The 17138-nt window shown below is 39.4% G+C and overlaps 1 protein-coding gene across 13 annotated transcripts in view; it reads right to left on the bottom strand.

Moving 5' to 3' along the window:
• Window positions 1-17138, bottom strand: part of FREM1 (FRAS1 related extracellular matrix 1) — a 167416-nt gene that overhangs the window by 43814 nt on the left and 106464 nt on the right. For 6 of the 13 annotated variants that reach the window (XM_072728241.1, XM_072728246.1, XM_072728243.1 and 3 more), the window contains 3 exons: window positions 14197-14392; window positions 10028-10292; window positions 1477-1891 (listed from right to left, as the gene is read on the bottom strand). In XM_072728241.1, coding sequence (XP_072584342.1) covers window positions 1477-1891; window positions 10028-10292; window positions 14197-14392 — 876 coding nt within the window. Of the gene's footprint in view, window positions 1-1476; window positions 1946-10027; window positions 10293-14196; window positions 14393-17138 lie in introns of all 13 variants that reach the window. The other 7 variants (XR_011995551.1, XR_011995552.1, XR_011995554.1 and 4 more) reach the window with 5 other exon arrangements.

Raw genomic sequence — 17138 nt, 5'->3', positions numbered from 1 at the left:
CTTCCCTACCTTTCTACTAGAGTTCACCTAGAGACTGTGATGGTTAATTTTATATGTCAACTTTGCTGGCTATGATGCTCATTGTTTGGTCAAACAGCAGGCTAGATATTGTTGTGAAGGTATCTTTTAGTTGTGATCAGCACTTCAGTCAGTTGACTTTGAGTAACACAGATAACACTGCATAGTGTGGGTGGGCCTTGCCCAATCAGTTGAAGACTTTAAGAGAGAAGACTGAAGTCCCCTGGATAGGAAGCAATTCTACCTCCAGACTGCCTTCAGGATCGCAACAAACATCTATTCCTCCTGGGATTTCCATTCTGCTGGCCTGCTTGCAGGTTTTGGACATGTCAGACCCCAAATGGTGAGCCAATTCCTGAAAATAAATCTCTCTTTTTTACTTCTCTTTCTCTATATACATCCTATTTGTGATGTTCCTCTGGAAAATGCTCACCAATACAGAGACTAAAGAGCACAGGAAAATTATGATTATTTACATAATCAGAAGGTATCCTTCAGTGACACTCAGATTTATCTTTTCTACAGTTGGTAGAAGTGTGTAGAACAAGATAAACTACATCCAAGAGAGTGGATTCAAGGGTATAAGAAACAGAATGTAAGAAACAGAATGTGTTCTGACTAAAAAAGGAAAAACACATTATGCCCTCCCCAAATCATCCTAATAGACAACACAACTGTGGCAGAGTAGTGCCAGAGGAAGGGCACAGAATTGGGGGATCAGAAAGATTGGAGTGGGGGTCTTATATGGTTTTGATCGAATTATTTACCTTGTGAACTTGTGAACACCTATTAAATGCAAATAATAAAACTCCCCTCTTCCTAAGAAAGAAATAAGCTTTCCTTGAAATGGGTCTGACCTAATACTCCAACACTTGTAGCTGCTACAATTGTTTCGCTATCATTGTTTCACGTGTAATATTGAGGCTGCCTTGTACGTTTTCACGTGTTCCATCAAAAAACCATTAAAATGCCAGCACATGATGTGGACCAAGAGGTATCATCCTAATAAGTATTACAACAGTAGTTACAAGATATTGAATATCTAATATATTTCAGGAAATATGCTAGTGCCTGCAGTACCTAGTCTGATTTTATTCTTATCACAATGCCATAAAGCATAATTTTCTAAGGACAGGAGGTCAAATCCTAAGAGTTAAAGGACTTCCTAAGGTCATACAGCTAATAAATGGCAAACCAGGCCAATAAATTCCAACCTAGTCAAGCCTGACTCCAAAGCCCATGCTTTCTGTTTCTACCTGTCCTGCCACAGACTCTTGGTCAGAGCCTGCATGGAGGGACCGCACCTGTCTTGTCCATATTACTATGCCCAGTGCCTTGCTTAGTGCCTGGCATGCCAGAGACACACCTCGCACAGCACACATTTGCATGAAGGAAGGGAAGGAGGAAAGTGGTTTTCTCTACATGTGTCCCAGGGACCTGTGGCTTTGTCATACTTGCCTGGATGGTGAATGATACAGGTTCTTGTCCCACTCTCCCATCCACAACGAAGCCTTGGTTCGTCCTATCGGTGGCCACAAACGTAAAGCAGTCCACCTGGGAGTCTCCTCCCAAGTGCCTATAGGCCACATTTCTGCTGTCCACGTCCTGCTGGGTGAAGTTGTGTTGAAGCAGCACTGTCCCCCGCAGGTAAAGCTGGCCGTGTTGTGGGAGCTGGGCCAACATGAAGGTGAGGTTCTCCGCTGGGGTGTCAGGGTCGGTCAGCTGGAGGATGTCAGGGGAGAGCAGGCCCGTGGTCCCTTCGTCCAGTCTCAGCCCCCTGTTCCTGGTCACCACGGGTAAGGCTCTGTCCATGGTCTCCAGTATGATCTCAAACACCCCATGTTTGGTCTGCAGGCCATTGCTGACAATGAATCTGGCAAAGAGAGGCAAGGGCAGCCTTCAGCATGGAATCTTGTGTCACCATCTACTGGAATGAAATAATACACACCTTTTACTAAAGGACATGTCCTGGTGAGACTCAAATGAAAACCCAAGGGTAGATCTTTCAGAAGGACACCATTCTATCCATTAAACCAGTCACCAGGTAACACACATACTACCTATAACATTCTACACCCAAAATTATTTTTTTTACAACAATGGCAGCAGACTCATGTAATAGAGCAGGCCAATTCTTTTTTTCTTTTTAAGATTTTATTTATTTATTCATGAGAGACACAGAGAGAGGCAGAGACATAGGCAGAGGGAGAAGCAGGCTCCCTGTGGGGAGCCTGATGTGGAACTCGATCCCAGGACCCCAGGATCATGCCCTGAGCTGAAGGCCGATGCTCAACCGCTGAGCCACCCAGGCGTCCCTAGAACAGGCCAAGTCTGCCATTGAGATTTCTCAGGCTCGTCAGCATTTAGTATAATTCCTTGCCCTAAATAGGCATTTTGCATACAAGTAGACCCCTTGCATTGGTTTGAAGAGTAGACTCATTTTATATATTTATAATTTCATAACTACATTTTCTTTGTAAATAAGGTAAGCTTTCAAGACTGATAAGTGGGGGCCAATCCAGTGGCTGATTTTGGCTATTTCATTTTATTCATGTATTTTCATGGCAAATTTCTTAAAATCACAGTACTCAGCCATGTCATCATGCCTAACTCATTTCCCCTCCTCAGGTCTCATTTTCACCCTTCTGGAAGGTAAAAGATTGGACCAGACAATTGCTAAGGACCAGCCAACTTTAAAACATCATGAGATTCTCTAAACCTTCATATTTTTCTTGTGCTTTTGCCCCTCGCAATATATATGGAAGTAATAACGCTAACCAAGGATTAATTACCTAATTTAAAGAAAAAATAAATTAGAGCAGAAAGGTACAGAATGTAGTGGGAGATCATAAGGTAGGTAGGAGACAGAGCTGAGATGAGAACCAGGTTTCTGGACCCCATATCTCCTGCTCCTAAAGAGTTTTTAATTCAGGCTGGTTTAACAAGCCACAAAGCCAGACTTGTGGTACCTGAACACCACTGCAGAATGATAAAGAGAAAGCTCAAATGATATCAATCCAAGGTGTGCAAAATCCCTCACACACCCTTGGATTTGTGATACCATAATATGCTTTTGATTTTTATCGATCACTACATCACATTCCACCCACCACTGCCAATGTCAAAATACAACAAATCGAAATGATCTTTCAAACGTATCGATGCGTAAGTTTGATTTGAAGGACAACTGAGAGTATCATGAAATTAAGGAAACCAAATGTACTACTGAAACTCCAAAAAGCTAGCAAATCACCACTCTTAAGTGGAGTTGATGAATTCACTATAGACCAAAGAGACGTACTTTGAAATAATCGTGGAGTTGTATCTGTTAGTTTTTCTCCATGTACTATGGTTGCTAGAAATATTCATGGAGAAGATACTCTTATAGTCCATATATGTAAAAAAATAAAATAAAATAAAAAATTAAAAAACCCTCTAAAAAGAATTTTTTTGCAGAATATAGCAGAATATAACCTGAAATTATAGAATAATTTTCTTTGGAGGTTCTTTCTTTTTTAAACTAGAGAAGATATGAGGTTTATATTTGTTTTACTCATCTGACAAATTTGACTAACAAGTTCTTTATTTTTTGTAAAATGTGTCTGTCTTTGAGGGTTTAAGGGTCAATGCTCTGCTTTTGAACACAAGAGAACCTGAAACCAGGTTGTATGAGCACAAACAGTCGACCAGCCTGCCTGAGGCAGAGGGCTCAGTGTAAAGGAGCAGCTGTATGAAAAGGAAATGAACAGGAGTTCGGCTGAGCACAGATTTTACTAAAATTTTTGGGCTTTCTAATTATCTAGCTTATAAGACTGCCTACAAGGAAAATAGTATGTGATGCATAGAAAAACAAACCTATTCTTTTTTTGCTAAGGGAAATTGCTAAGTGGAATATTACAAATAAAGCGAATTCTTGACATGTTGCACTTTGACTTCTAAAGAATGTAACCTGTTTTTTCCTCCACAGCATTATTTTTACAGTCTGAATAAAGACACCAACTTTAGAATTGTTCATTGAGCGAAATCAGTTTCCTTAAAACAAAACAATCACGTTTGCTAGGTATGTTCTAAGCAAATAGGACAATTTCACTGCTGGATCATGAGTGTTCACACAATTAGTTATTTTTGAAAAAAGGAAAAAGAGATGCATCCAGAAAAATAACTGTGTTCTTCGACTTTGTTAGTCACTTCAGCAGTTTCAAGTGTCAAATGATATGCTTTTTTATGATGAAAATTATGATCTATTTCTCAGGGAGAGCTTTTCGTGGAATTATGATTTTATTCCGTTATTTTCCTGTTACTTTTTTTGGTTTCCTCCCTGGAGCCTATCATCTAACCCGAAGTAAAATAAGGAGACAAAGCATTCCCTCACTACCTCCAATTTCTCTTTTCTCTGCTCTCCTCCTCCAGAAACATATTTCACGCCTCCCATTTCAAATAAAGTGGCTCTCTTTTTCCTATCAGATCCCTATCTCAAAATGTGCTCTTGGGGGAAAGTTTTAAGTCAGCTGTTTATAGTTGAGCACAAATTTAAGCCAAAGGACGTTCATTTTTAGTATTAATCATGGAATTAAAGAAATTTGTGCCCCATTAAACTCCTGTCAAATGGATGGGTGGGGAAGAAAGGGGAATGAAGGGGAGGGGTGGAGATCAGGAGTAAGGAGCTTCAAGGGGGGGCCTGAGTGAGTCACGGGGGGCATTCTGACTATCCCCCATAGAGACTGAATTCTGAGAACACCTCAAGCTCAGTCTCAGGATGGCCGTAATTATCTCCGAATGCATGACCCACGTGAGGACACTGACGTTGTCTTAGGATTCAGGCTGTCCATCTCAGACTCCTCCCTGCCTGATGATGGGGATCTGACCACGTCGGAAATCGGCAGCCTGCCATCAGACAGATGGGAATGAGGGCAAGCAAGCCAGAGACCATATAAGAGTAAGAAATATGTTTACTGAGGCCAGTGTTCCCAGCTGGGACCCCGAGGCAGCTGTCTGTGCTGACCGAAAGGTAATAAGCCAGTGGTGAAAAGGATGAAATTTCTAAACGTGACTGGACCAGACCCATCATGGCACTTTCACGAGTAACAATGCAAACTAGTCACGGGCAGAGAAACATTATCACAGGGAGACAGGGTGAATGGTCATGGTTGGCTGCCCAGTCAGAATAAGCCTAGCAGAACAAGGGCAACGAGGTCAGTGCTGTTCGTGTCCGCCAAGGTGGACCAGATGATCCTCCAAATGCTCTCCCCCACCACCCCCAAAGAACCCTTCCAAATCTGTTTTCGAGTTTTAAAACAACGGTGCCATTGCAATGATGGCATCCATTCCAAGGTTAAGAAGCTGGTGCTATCGAGGTGGCAGCTTCTTCTGTGGATCCGTCTTGTTTAATTTCCCTTATGCCCCCCATACCCCACTGAAAAGACCCTCATCCAGGATGAGCAGTGTTCTCCTGAAATTTGGGGAATGACTCTTAGATTTGTCTGGGGTGCCTGCCTGGTCTGATTTCACCATTACCATGGTGCTTTCAGGCTTTCTGCATTTCCTGGCAATAGAGTTGGCTGAAGAATCTGCCATCTGTCATGGCATTTAAAAGATAAAAATGGAATCATAAATAGAGCCAGTTCCTCAGAAAAAAAAAAAAAGTCCAGCCAGCATGTCAAAATGGAGGACATTAGCATGTTCTTTTAGTACCCGGCTGCCAGCAGCTGAAGTCAGCTTGCTAATCACTTGGTGTCATCTGTCCTAGAATGTGCTGCCAAATCTTTCTTCCAGGCCAGCAGCACCAAACAATGCAGGAGAAATTTATGATTCACAAAATATTTTTGCAGAAGGTAAAATCTGACCATTAAACTTCCCAGTTTAATTAATGCTGCCATATCTTACATTAAAAAGAGAAGGGGGAAAAATCCTCTGTCATAGAATTTATCTCTTCTACCCAGCCAAATTCCTTGCCAGATTTAACAGCAAGCAACATAAATTTAGGTGATTAGATTGGTTGCATAGATTTAATTTTTAAAAAGCACCACCATCTCACTTTCATTAAAACAGACTTTCAGCTTTGGTTTAGCTCCGCTTGACAAACAACACAGCAGCCCATGATTGGGTTTGCGAAATGACAAGATTAAAACAAGGGTCTTGGGTAGATGTTAGGCTCTTCCATTATAAATATGTAAAACTGCTGGCCAAACATCAGAAGGACACATTGAGGAGGTTTCTTCCCACAGGTGCATATTCACCATGAATTTTTGGTGCAATGGAAAAATCTCTTAAAAAGGAGATCTTTTCTCCAATTCAGCTCTAATACTAAGTTACATAAATTTAGACAACTTTCTGTGCCTCTTTGAACCTTGGTTTTCTCATGCATAAAGCGGGAACAAATCGTTTCTCTCAAGGTAGTGGCGTAAGGCTTAAGGAAAATGATGGACAAAAAAAAAAAAAAAAAAAGCCTAGTACACCGCCTGATGCATTGCAGGTATTCAAGCAATACTTGCTTTCCTATGCATAAATTGAAGGCATGAGACTAAACCAATGTTTTTCGACCCTTGTTTCCTACTTGAGTCATTCAAAGAACACCTTTATAATTTTTGCCATATTTCTGTACTACCTGTACCCTTATGACTTACTATTTTGCTTTAGATCAACTCACTCTTGTACTTAAAGAAATGTATTTAAAAGGAAATCTTTTAGCTGGAAAAGCTGAAATTTTTTACTACTAAAAACTTAATCACCATAAATACTACAAAAATAAATACAAGTAAATAATGTTTTTAATTCTAGCTAGGTATTGTGGCCCAATGGCCTGGAACCCACGGCTGTCTGCTAAAAAATAGGAAAAGAATACTGAAAAGCTACTAAGAACACATGAGCCCCAGCCTGAGACTCCTTTCTTGAAATAATCAGGAGGATTGACAGAACTACAATGGAGTAGTTCTCACTCTGGATTCCCTGTCATTCACTGCTTTCTCCCAAACCCACATCATTTTGCATCTTTGTATCACTGGTGGTACAAATTACTCACTTTGGGAAATAGAGCCACAGCCTTTTTGCTAAAAGAAAACCCTGTCCAGGAACCTAGTGTGCAAAACAAACAAAACAAAACAAAACAAAACAAAACAAAACAGCTCTATCAGTAAGTTGGGATGAAGATCTCAGAGCCTCACCAATTCAGCTTCTTTGTGTGGTGTCTCCAGGAGGCCCCAAGAGGGCTTCTGTAAATCCTCAAAGCGCCTTTGAATGTATTTGGAACAATAGATTGGACCAGCCCAGTGATTACTAGTCCTGACTGCAGCAGAATCCCCTAGAAAACTTTGAAAAATACAGATCTCTGACCCAAGACTGGACTTACAAAGTCACCTCTGGAGTGAGAATCAAGAATATATTTTTATCAGTCTTCCCAGTAAATCTCTAGAAGATCTAAATATTTTAAAAATTCAAATAAAAACTCTTGGGGTGCCTGGGTGGCTCAGTCAGTTAAGCATCCGACTCTTGGTTTCAGCTCAGGTCATGATCTCAGGGTTGTGGGGTCAATCCCCATGTCAGGCTCTGCACTGGGTGTGGAGCCTACTTACGATTCTCTCTCTCACTCTCTCCCTCTGCCCCTCCTCCCTCTAAAAAATAATAAATAAAAATTAAAAATTCCTAGGATAAATGATTTCTAAAATGTCATCTAGTATTCTATGCATGTGGATTAGAAAATTTTTAGAGTATCATCAATCCTCACATACAGAAATTCTGTATTTCATTCTCTGCACATCATCCCCATCTGATTAATTTGTAAGCTTGATTTCTGAACATCTATATGCATTCATTGATTGACTTCTCTAGTAGGGTCACTGGTTTCTCCAAACAGTCATTAACATCTTCAGCAGTCTCTCTGTTGGGCATTGACTGGGGAAAGTGGGAATGGACAGGAGCAAGCAGTTCCAGAAATGGGTGTAAAATCAAAAGCCCTGAATCTGATATAGATGTATTAAGCCAAGAAGCACCCAACCTTCATAAGTAACTAGGAAAAAAGATCATCAGTCTTCTTTGTAATTTCTTTTCTCCTTCAAGATTAATCTTGGTATTATAAACAGTGGCAGAAAAAAAGGGGCCAAGGAAAGAATATAATCAATAATAATAGGAACAATATTACAACAATAATAGTAGTAAAAAGAGCAGCTAACACTTATTTATCTCATTCTTCGTATGTACCACATATTTTTTATAAGTACATGCATAAACTCATTCAAACTTCTCACCACCCTGTGAAACAAGTAAGTATTGTGAGCATCATTTCTTTCCACAAAGAGGACACAAGAGCACAGGAGGATGTGTGATTTGACCACAGAATGGTAAGTATTGGAGATGGTAATTGACCCCAAGCCTGTGTCTTAACAACTATACTGGACCACTTCTGGAGCAAAAGAATCAGCATGAAAAGGAATCCACACATCTGACATTTTAGTTAATGCCCAGCATTATCAAGCACTGAATTGTTATTTAGATATTGATCAAATGATTATCTACTTGTTAAGGACATTTGTCAAGAGAAAAAAAAAGAATATATTAGTTCAAACTTCCTCTCAATTTTTTAACAGTTGATGGTCCCAATCATCTTTCCAAATCATAATTCCATAAGGCAAGCAAAATCATCTTTGCTGACATTTAAGTAATGTTTATCACGGCAGACATACTGAATTTAGAGAGATAAGATGTAGGATAGAGGAGAATGGTATTTGAACATGAGTGTGTCAGTGCACTTGATAATTCTTGGGAACCCAAAAAATAATAGAGGAGCATTCTGCATCTACATTAGTTTATAGTGCTCTTTTGAAGGTTATATTCTTTTTTAAGATTTTATTTGTAAGTAATCTCTATACCTAACATGGGGTTCAAACTCATGACCCCAAGATCAAGAGTTGCACGCTCTTCTGGCTGAGCCAGCCGGAACTCCATTGGAAGTTGTATTCTGACATGGTGAAAATGGTACTGGGAGTCAGAAGCTCTTCAAATATGGCAAATGAACCAATGGTCTCAGGGCCTCCATGTTAATTGGTAAAATACAGGACTGTGATGTACGATGATTCTCCCAAGGGCTAGTCCAACTGAGATTTCTTAGATTATTTTTATTTTTCTGACAGAGAGAGAGTGAGCAAGCACAAGCCGGGTGGGAGTGAGGGCATGGCAGAGGGAGATCGGGAGAGAGAATCTTAAACAGGTTCCATGCCCAGTGTGGAGCCCAATACGAGGCTCTATCTCACAAACCTGAGATCATGACCTGAGCTGAAATAAGAGTTGGATGTTCAACCAATAGAGCCATTTAGGGCCCCTCCAAGATTCGTATCCCAGCCCTGGGGATCTGGATTTCTATTAAAGACCTCAAGATCAGCCAGCTTTAAGAATTGCTAAATGGTTGGTAGCTCCTCTAAAGTTCGTCTTGCTTTTTATGACTGGAAACAGATTTCAGAATTTTAAATGAATGCAGACTTTCATTAATGTCATACCTTTGTCTTCTCACCAGATTGTTATTCATCCTAATGATTTATTTGATACAGAATTCATAAACAGGTACACAGCCTCCAATTATAACATTGTTTCTATGGGGAAACATGATCCACTTTATGACAACATGATTTATGATATAGTTCCTGGAATATGTTGTGTCAAAAGGCAGTGTCTGTTTGTGCCAAATGTTTACTACTAAATACCTTTCCTCAGACAGATAAAGATATCCCCCAAAAAGCAGTGAGTTAGTTTTCTACGTCTCTCCTTAGCTGGGACTCTCAGGTGTTTATATTCCTCCCCCTAGAACAGCTGGCATTTAGATATGCTCTATTTTTAAACAACAGGCTCTAATTTATTGCTTTGCTGTTGTCCAATTAATTGTACACCTCCACCTTTCATACATCTAGGCAGTATTAGATCATTCCTATATCAGAGTTGGAAAAGAACTCATTTTCTGCCACCTTTTATCTATCTAAGCATTAATCCAGGGAAGGGGGTTCTGAAAAGTTTCTTTGGAGCTCACCTGAAGGTGTCACGGGAGACAGCTGCCTTACTCTTATGTACATAGCAGACTGTCTGTCCTGCTATGTCCATTTGGCTGAAGCTTGTAATGGGAACTCCAGGATAGCGGACATACTGGACCTGGCCATACCGCGGAGGGGAGGTGATGACATAGAGTAGTTCCTCGGGTTTGTCTGTTCCATCCACAGCAAGGAGAGTGGTGGTCGTCAAGAAACCTCGATCACCTTTAGACACCACCAGTGGTTTCACAAGGATGACAATATCACCTGTATAGCAGAAGAACTTGTGGTCAAGACCCAAATTTAAAAAAAATGATATAGATATAGATAAAAAAAAACAAAGGCAAAACTGCAGAAATAAAAACTAATATGCTATAGAAAGGTTTATATAGTTACGGCTAATAAAAGAATTAGGCAAAACACAGAACCAGTTATGACACAGCGGGGGAAACACATATGGCCAATAAAAATCCAAAAAGATGCTCAATATTATTAATAATCAGTGGAAACACAAATCAAGATGGCAAGAAGTTATAACCATCTCATAACTCTCTGATCTGCAAAAAATTAGCATCTGATGACAACAAGTGTTGAAGAGGATGTAGAATCTCACATACAATTCTGGTAGGAATGTAAACTGGCACATGATTTGGCATTATTCTATAAAGAGTAGAATATTCTACACACTTCTTGACCCCGAGATTCCACTCCAGCTGTGTGCTAGAGAGAAACATACAGTGACGCCCAGGAGATGGGTACCAGAATGGTCACTACAGCACTACTGTAATTGAAAATGCTGGAGACAACCCTAAAGGTAAATACATAAACAAACTGTGGTCCAACTGAATTTTATATGGCAGCAAAGTGAACGAGAACTATATGCAGCAACACAGATGCAGCTTGTTAACTTTTGCTCTTTGCCTGAGCAAGTCCCAGAAAATAATAAACAAGAGTAAGAATATGAACACAAAATTCAGGATGATGGTTCTCTCTGAAGGATGGGAAGAGCACAGAGGTAGATGTTTATTACTGTCAACATTCCAGTCCTTGAATTGTATGGTGGTGGCACAGGTGTGTATTATGTATTTAAAAGACAGTAAATGAATGAGTGTATGAATTGCTTAAGTGAGTGAAGAAGAAGTGGGTCACGTGTGGACTAACGGCACAGTTTTACAAACTAAAAATTATAGTCCAATTTTGTTCGCCTCATTCATTTAAAAAATGATCATAACTCCAATATTGAGTTTCTACTAATAATCTACACTAGATTATTTTGTTGCTTCTCTACATCAGAGCTCTTAAATATCAATGCAAAAAGAATAAATATCCAAGAGGAAATATGTGTGAAGTAAATGCCGAGCTATTTCTAAATTTAAAAAATACAAATTGTCAATAAAATTTGAGAAGACATTCAGTCCCATGAGGAAACAAAAAAATAAAATATCAAGGAGATACCACTAGACCAGTGGTTCTCAATAAGTGGCAACTTTAGTGCCCTGGGGACATTTGGCATTGTCTGGAGACATTTTTGGTGGTTTTATCTGGGAGTTCCTATAGTCTTCTAATAGCTAGAGGCCAGAGATGCTTCTAAACATTCTATAATGCAAAAGAAAGTCCATTACAACAAAGAATATGAACTATTCTATTTGGGATCTATCCCAAAATATCAATAGTGCTAAGACTGAGAAACTCTGCTTCAGATGATCAAATTGGTCTTTTTGGTAGATTATTGGTGCTTTTAACTCAAAATGCTATCCAACTTAAGTGCAATGGAGAATCAAAGATCATCCTAACTTTAAATCAAAACCTGAGCCCCAGATGGGGCTTGCCTCCTGGGAGTCAATACACCAAGGGAGTAAGAGGAATGAACAAAGCTGAGGATTCAAAATCACCCACAGAATGCTTCATCAGGAGCAGAAGATAGATCTGAGGGAGGAAGAGCATCTGGGCTTTCCCTCAATGCAGTTTTTTAGCACTGTGACAGCAGAGTATGGTTCAAGGTCAACTACAAACCATGTCCTTTTAAGCTTCTCTCAAAGAGCTCCACATCATTTTTGCCAGTGTGCAAATCACAAGACATGGAACAATCAGAAGGCCTGATTCATAATTGCTCTCAAATGGAGATAACCCAAATGCTCAATATTAGGATTATGCTTTAATTATTCAGTGTAGTTTTCTTCAGAGATGATCGACAGTTATAAAATTATGCTACAATCTGAGAAGATTCACACTAAGATTTTTTTTTTATTTTTTATTTTTATTTTTTTTAGATTTTTTTTTTAGATTTTTTTTTAGATTTTTTTTTTTAATTCAACATTGTATAGATATAAACCATGATGTAAAAAAGGAACAAAGAAGGAATTTGGAACTTCTGAAAATGCTAGTCAGTTAATGTATCTGTTTAATATAAGTGTTCACAAATCCTTTTGGAAAAGAATCCCATGTCAGTTGTCACAGAGACTGGCCAGGGGCTCACCAACCTCACTTCCTGGGCACACCACTACAGTTTCCACTACCCAGCCGCCCTTAATATCTCTTGGGACTATGATTCAGCCACCCGGATGTGCAGAAGACAGGTGCCTCTAAGCCCAGGCCAGGCATCTTCTTATTTTCCTCTATGTTTCACTTCTGGAGTGACTCCAAGGCCGTCAGAGATGAAGGACCTCTAGTTGGAAAAAATCCCAAGATGGCTATATAGAACAGATATCTCCTCCACTTCAGTGAATGTTCTGTGCTTAGCCAAGGGCAGACTATCCTAATACATTAGCTGTCTGCACTAATATAGGACTTGCATTACATTTTGCCTGGGGATATATATATATATTATTCATGAGAGATGCAGAGAAAGAGGCAGAGACACAGGCAGAGGGGAGAAGCAGATTTCCCGCGGGGAGCCCCATGCGGGACTCAATCCCAGGATCCCGGGATCACGACCTGAGCTGAAGGCAGATGCTCAACCACTGAGCCACCCAGGTGCCCCTGCCTGGACATATGTTGATGATAACGACAGTAGTCTTACTTTTGCAGAAAGTAAGAGGTATGGTATAGTAATAATTAGCTTCTCTAAGGGTCACTTATTATTAGACATCTTCAAGGAAGATATTTTACAACCAGAAACAAGCAAATAATAAAATAGTTATTTTAGAGCCCCAAATAAACATCTCAAAATCTATCATGCTGACTGAAATTAAAAAGAGAAAGATTCAAAACAATTGTAATTCTATGACACCCTTGATGTAAGAGTTGTACTGCCATTCTGAGCTTCCTGGCAGCAAGGTGAAAAAGGAAGCATTCTGTCAATCAGGGATGCACTGAAGATTCAAGAATATGCATGGGCCTAGGAATATAGAGATTTGGGGACCATATGGATGAACAAGAAATGAACATACCTTCCTCACATAAACTCCAAGAAAAATTATGGGGCAGTGACAATTGGGCATCAACTGTCCAACTGTTGGTTGTGCTTCCTTCCCAGTATTTTTTTTCACCCTCCTCCTTCTACCATTTATACGCTACTGAGGTTCCTGAGTCCTACTATACAAAGGGTCTGCTAATTCAAGAGAAGCTTAGTATCTCCTTGTGTTCTCTCTTGTCCCTAGAAGAGTTGGTATTGGCGCTTTCAAAGTGAAGAGAGCAACGGTTTAACCTTTTTAATGACCACCTTCCTTTTTATGATTTTTAAAGTTTAAAATATGTTTTTATTTCCTTGTATTATTATATTGGAAAAGTTTTTCCTCTGAAACTTCGTTTTCGAGTAATATTTCACTTCCTGTGAATAAAATTAGTTATCACATTGATTTGGTAAAATTTTACTTAGAGCAGAAATCCCTGACTCTTAAAGCAGCCTGTGCCGCCACATTGTGAGCAAGGCTGGATTTCTAATAGGCTTTCTGAAATACTAAAAACAACAAATAGAATGGGCTATTCTCATGAACCTTATAGCTTCCCGGAAGAACAGGTGGGGAGAAGCAAATCATAAATGATGGAATTTCAGGTACAAAGGATGGAAGGAAGAAAGGCAAAAAGAGAGGGAGGAAGGAAGGAAGGAAGGAAGGAAGGAAGGAAGGAAGGAAGGAAAGAAAGGAGTTAGTTGAAATCCTTTGAGTGCTTACATGAGCTCACTTCTGGTTATATAACATAGTCCCAATAAACCTGGAGAGGGATATTTTACCTTTTCCCATATCCTTGATGGTGATGTGACAGTCAAATGCCGGTGATCTGTTGTCACCATCCCAGAGGTAGAAGGTAAAGCTGTCTTGGTCCTGGGAATCCATTGCCCCGGTGTGTGTGTATCTCAGCAAGTTCAAATCCACTTCTTCCTGAGTGCACTTCATGCCAGGGTAGAGAGGGACCCAGTCCCTCCCTGTCTGAAAGGTGGCAGAGTTAGTCAGCTGCTCACGGTTTTTTCTTTCCAAGCTATGTTAGTGGACATTTTCCATACCCCTGTAAACCTCCAATATAAGTGATATTTCAGGGAAACTCCAGATGCTTTTTTTTTTTTTTTTTTTTTTTTGCCATTTTACCTTATATTTTTTCCTTTCAAAGAAATAAATTGAAACAAATTAAGACCTTGGGGGAAAAAACTACCTTTCACCAAAGGATTTTTGACAGTTCTGTGGCAATTCAACAGCAGTGCTACTTCCAAGGTATTTATCATAAGCAATCATAGCTGATTAAATATTCCAATTAATGAGAGCAGGTGGGTAATCGAGCTGCTGAAATTGATTCTTTAAAAATTAAATATGTTTCATTTGAGGGTTTCCTTTTTTTTTTTAGTTCCTATCATTATATAATTAATCAAACTATTTTTTCAAACTGGCTTATCACTGGACTTATCTGAAATAGATAAAACAAAAACAGAACAGATGTATAGGCTCCCGCCACATTTTTCCAGCCTTACTGAAGCTCAAAGAAAATGATCAAAATCCCAATCATTCCCTCTCTGTATGTCTTGAGTCAGCAAAAAATAACTACAAATATCACATATTATTTTTTTATCAGAATCTTCTAAAAACCAGCTAACATCGACTAACCATATATTCTATATTGAACTTGGGGGCAGCCCGGGTGGCTCAGCAGTTTAGCGCCGCCTTCAGCCCAGGGTGTGATCCTGGAGACCGGGGATCGAGTCCCACGTCGGGCTCCCTGCATGGAGCCTGCTTCTCCCTCTGCCTGTCTCTGTGCCTCTCTCTCTCTCTCTCTCTCTCTCTCTCTCTCTGTGTGTCTCCCATGAATAAATAAATAAAATCTTAAAAAAATATATACTGAACTCAGTGCAGAAATTATGGTGTTCTCAATTTAAAAAGGTTCTTATGCTAGGGGGAACTGACAACTGAGAGTTCTTTATAATAATGATAAATCTCTATCGGATTTATAATTTTTTCTTGTTTTTCTCTGAAGATACAATAGCTTTCCCTAAGAAGAGCTCATAAAAGTCATTTGACATAATTCAAGAAGAATGTCATCTTACAAATTTACGATATTATCTTGTATTTTTCCTTGTTTGGTTTAAGAGACTAAAATAAAAATTTAAATCCTTGTGTTATTTTTCTTTCCTTTGACAGATTATTCCAGACTCCCAGTTCCTGGCAAAAATGCTTCACCCTCTCCTCCTCTCATTGTGTTACCGCTTCCTTTTAGACCTATTTTATAAAGTTTCCACCTCTTTAAAATTTCTGCTCATCTGATGTTTGTACAGAGGTATTTTCTGCCTCAGTAAGTAAAAGTTAGTTACATTGTAATAATTAAGGTCATTATGTGTTTCTATCATACGATCTATTTGCAGATTTAGTTTTCAAAACAGTCTCTTTCGGGTTTTAAACTGCATAGCCTGCAATTCTATTTAACTTTTTTCTTTAATAATCTTTTCTGAGAAAGTAAATACAAAAGAAGATAACTTTTCCTATCTCTCATCTCCATGCAATTCCCCATTTGCACTCCCAATGCCAGCTCTGACTTAACAAAATCATTTGCAAGCCCCAAAGGAGAAGAAAATAAGAGTCAGACTCAAGATGGAGCAAAATAAGGAAAGCCAACAAGAACACAAGAACCCTTGAGAAAGTCCAGGAGTCCTAGAATCCTGATTCATCGTCTTGGAGAGATTTGGCAAAGCCCAAGGGAGCTGGGACAGAACTATGTGGTGCCATCCTGGGAACCTGGACCCATCTGGATTTTCACATACCCAAAACACTTCGCTTCCCATGCTACCCAAATGTGTGAGCTCTCACTGCATTTCTGCTTCATTACCCTTTGAAATGAAATAAGGACACAGCTGTACCTCAATTTAAATCAGTGATTGCTCTTCACTCTGATTCTCTATGGTGCCTACGATCTAAGACAATCAAGCTGTTCCAGGCAGAATGAATCCTCGCTGCTCTTCTAGGACTGTCTCCATTACATTAAAAGTTAAGCATTCAGTCAAATAATCACATTGGGGATGGTTGGTGGTTGTTGTTGCTAGCCTTAATCCATCATTCAAACAAATATTTTGATGGATTACTCAAGGGATCTTTTCAAGTGACTGATCTATAATTTGTGTTGGGCTATTCCTTGGGCATCATGCACACAGTCTGAATCAGACTGGTGAGCACCATTTGTTAAAAGACTATCTTTTCTCCATTCTATTGCCTCTGCTCTTTTGCCAAAGATCTGTTGTCTATATTTTTATAACGGTCTACGTCTGGGCTCTCTGTTCTGTTCCACTGATTTAGTTGTCTGTTCTTTCACCAAATCCACGCTAACTAAATTAATGCGACTTTATAGTAAGTCCTATTCCTTTAATTTTTTTCTCCTTTTTGTTTACTATTTTGTGCATTTTGCCTCTCCATATAAACTTGAAAATCAGATTGTTAATATCCACAACAACAGCTCTGCAAAGTCTGTTTGAAAAAAAATTTTAAGGGATGCCTGGGTGCCTCAGTGGTTGAGGTTTTGATCTCGGAGTCCTGGGATCAAGTCCCACATTAGGCTCCCTCTCCCACTGCCTGTGTCTCTCTCTGTGTATCTCTCATGAATAAATAAATATAATCCTTTAAAAAAAGAAATTTTTTAAAAATCTGGTGATAATTAAGATATCTCCTGGTTCTCATCAGCCATTAGACAATTTGCTTTACC

The sequence above is a fragment of the Vulpes vulpes genome, chromosome 12, assembly GCF_048418805.1.
Source record: "Vulpes vulpes isolate BD-2025 chromosome 12, VulVul3, whole genome shotgun sequence".
Taxonomy (NCBI): Eukaryota; Metazoa; Chordata; class Mammalia; order Carnivora; family Canidae; genus Vulpes; species Vulpes vulpes.
The sequence above is the reverse complement of the archived record's forward strand: the minus strand, read 5'-3'. Positions and strand labels throughout refer to the sequence as shown.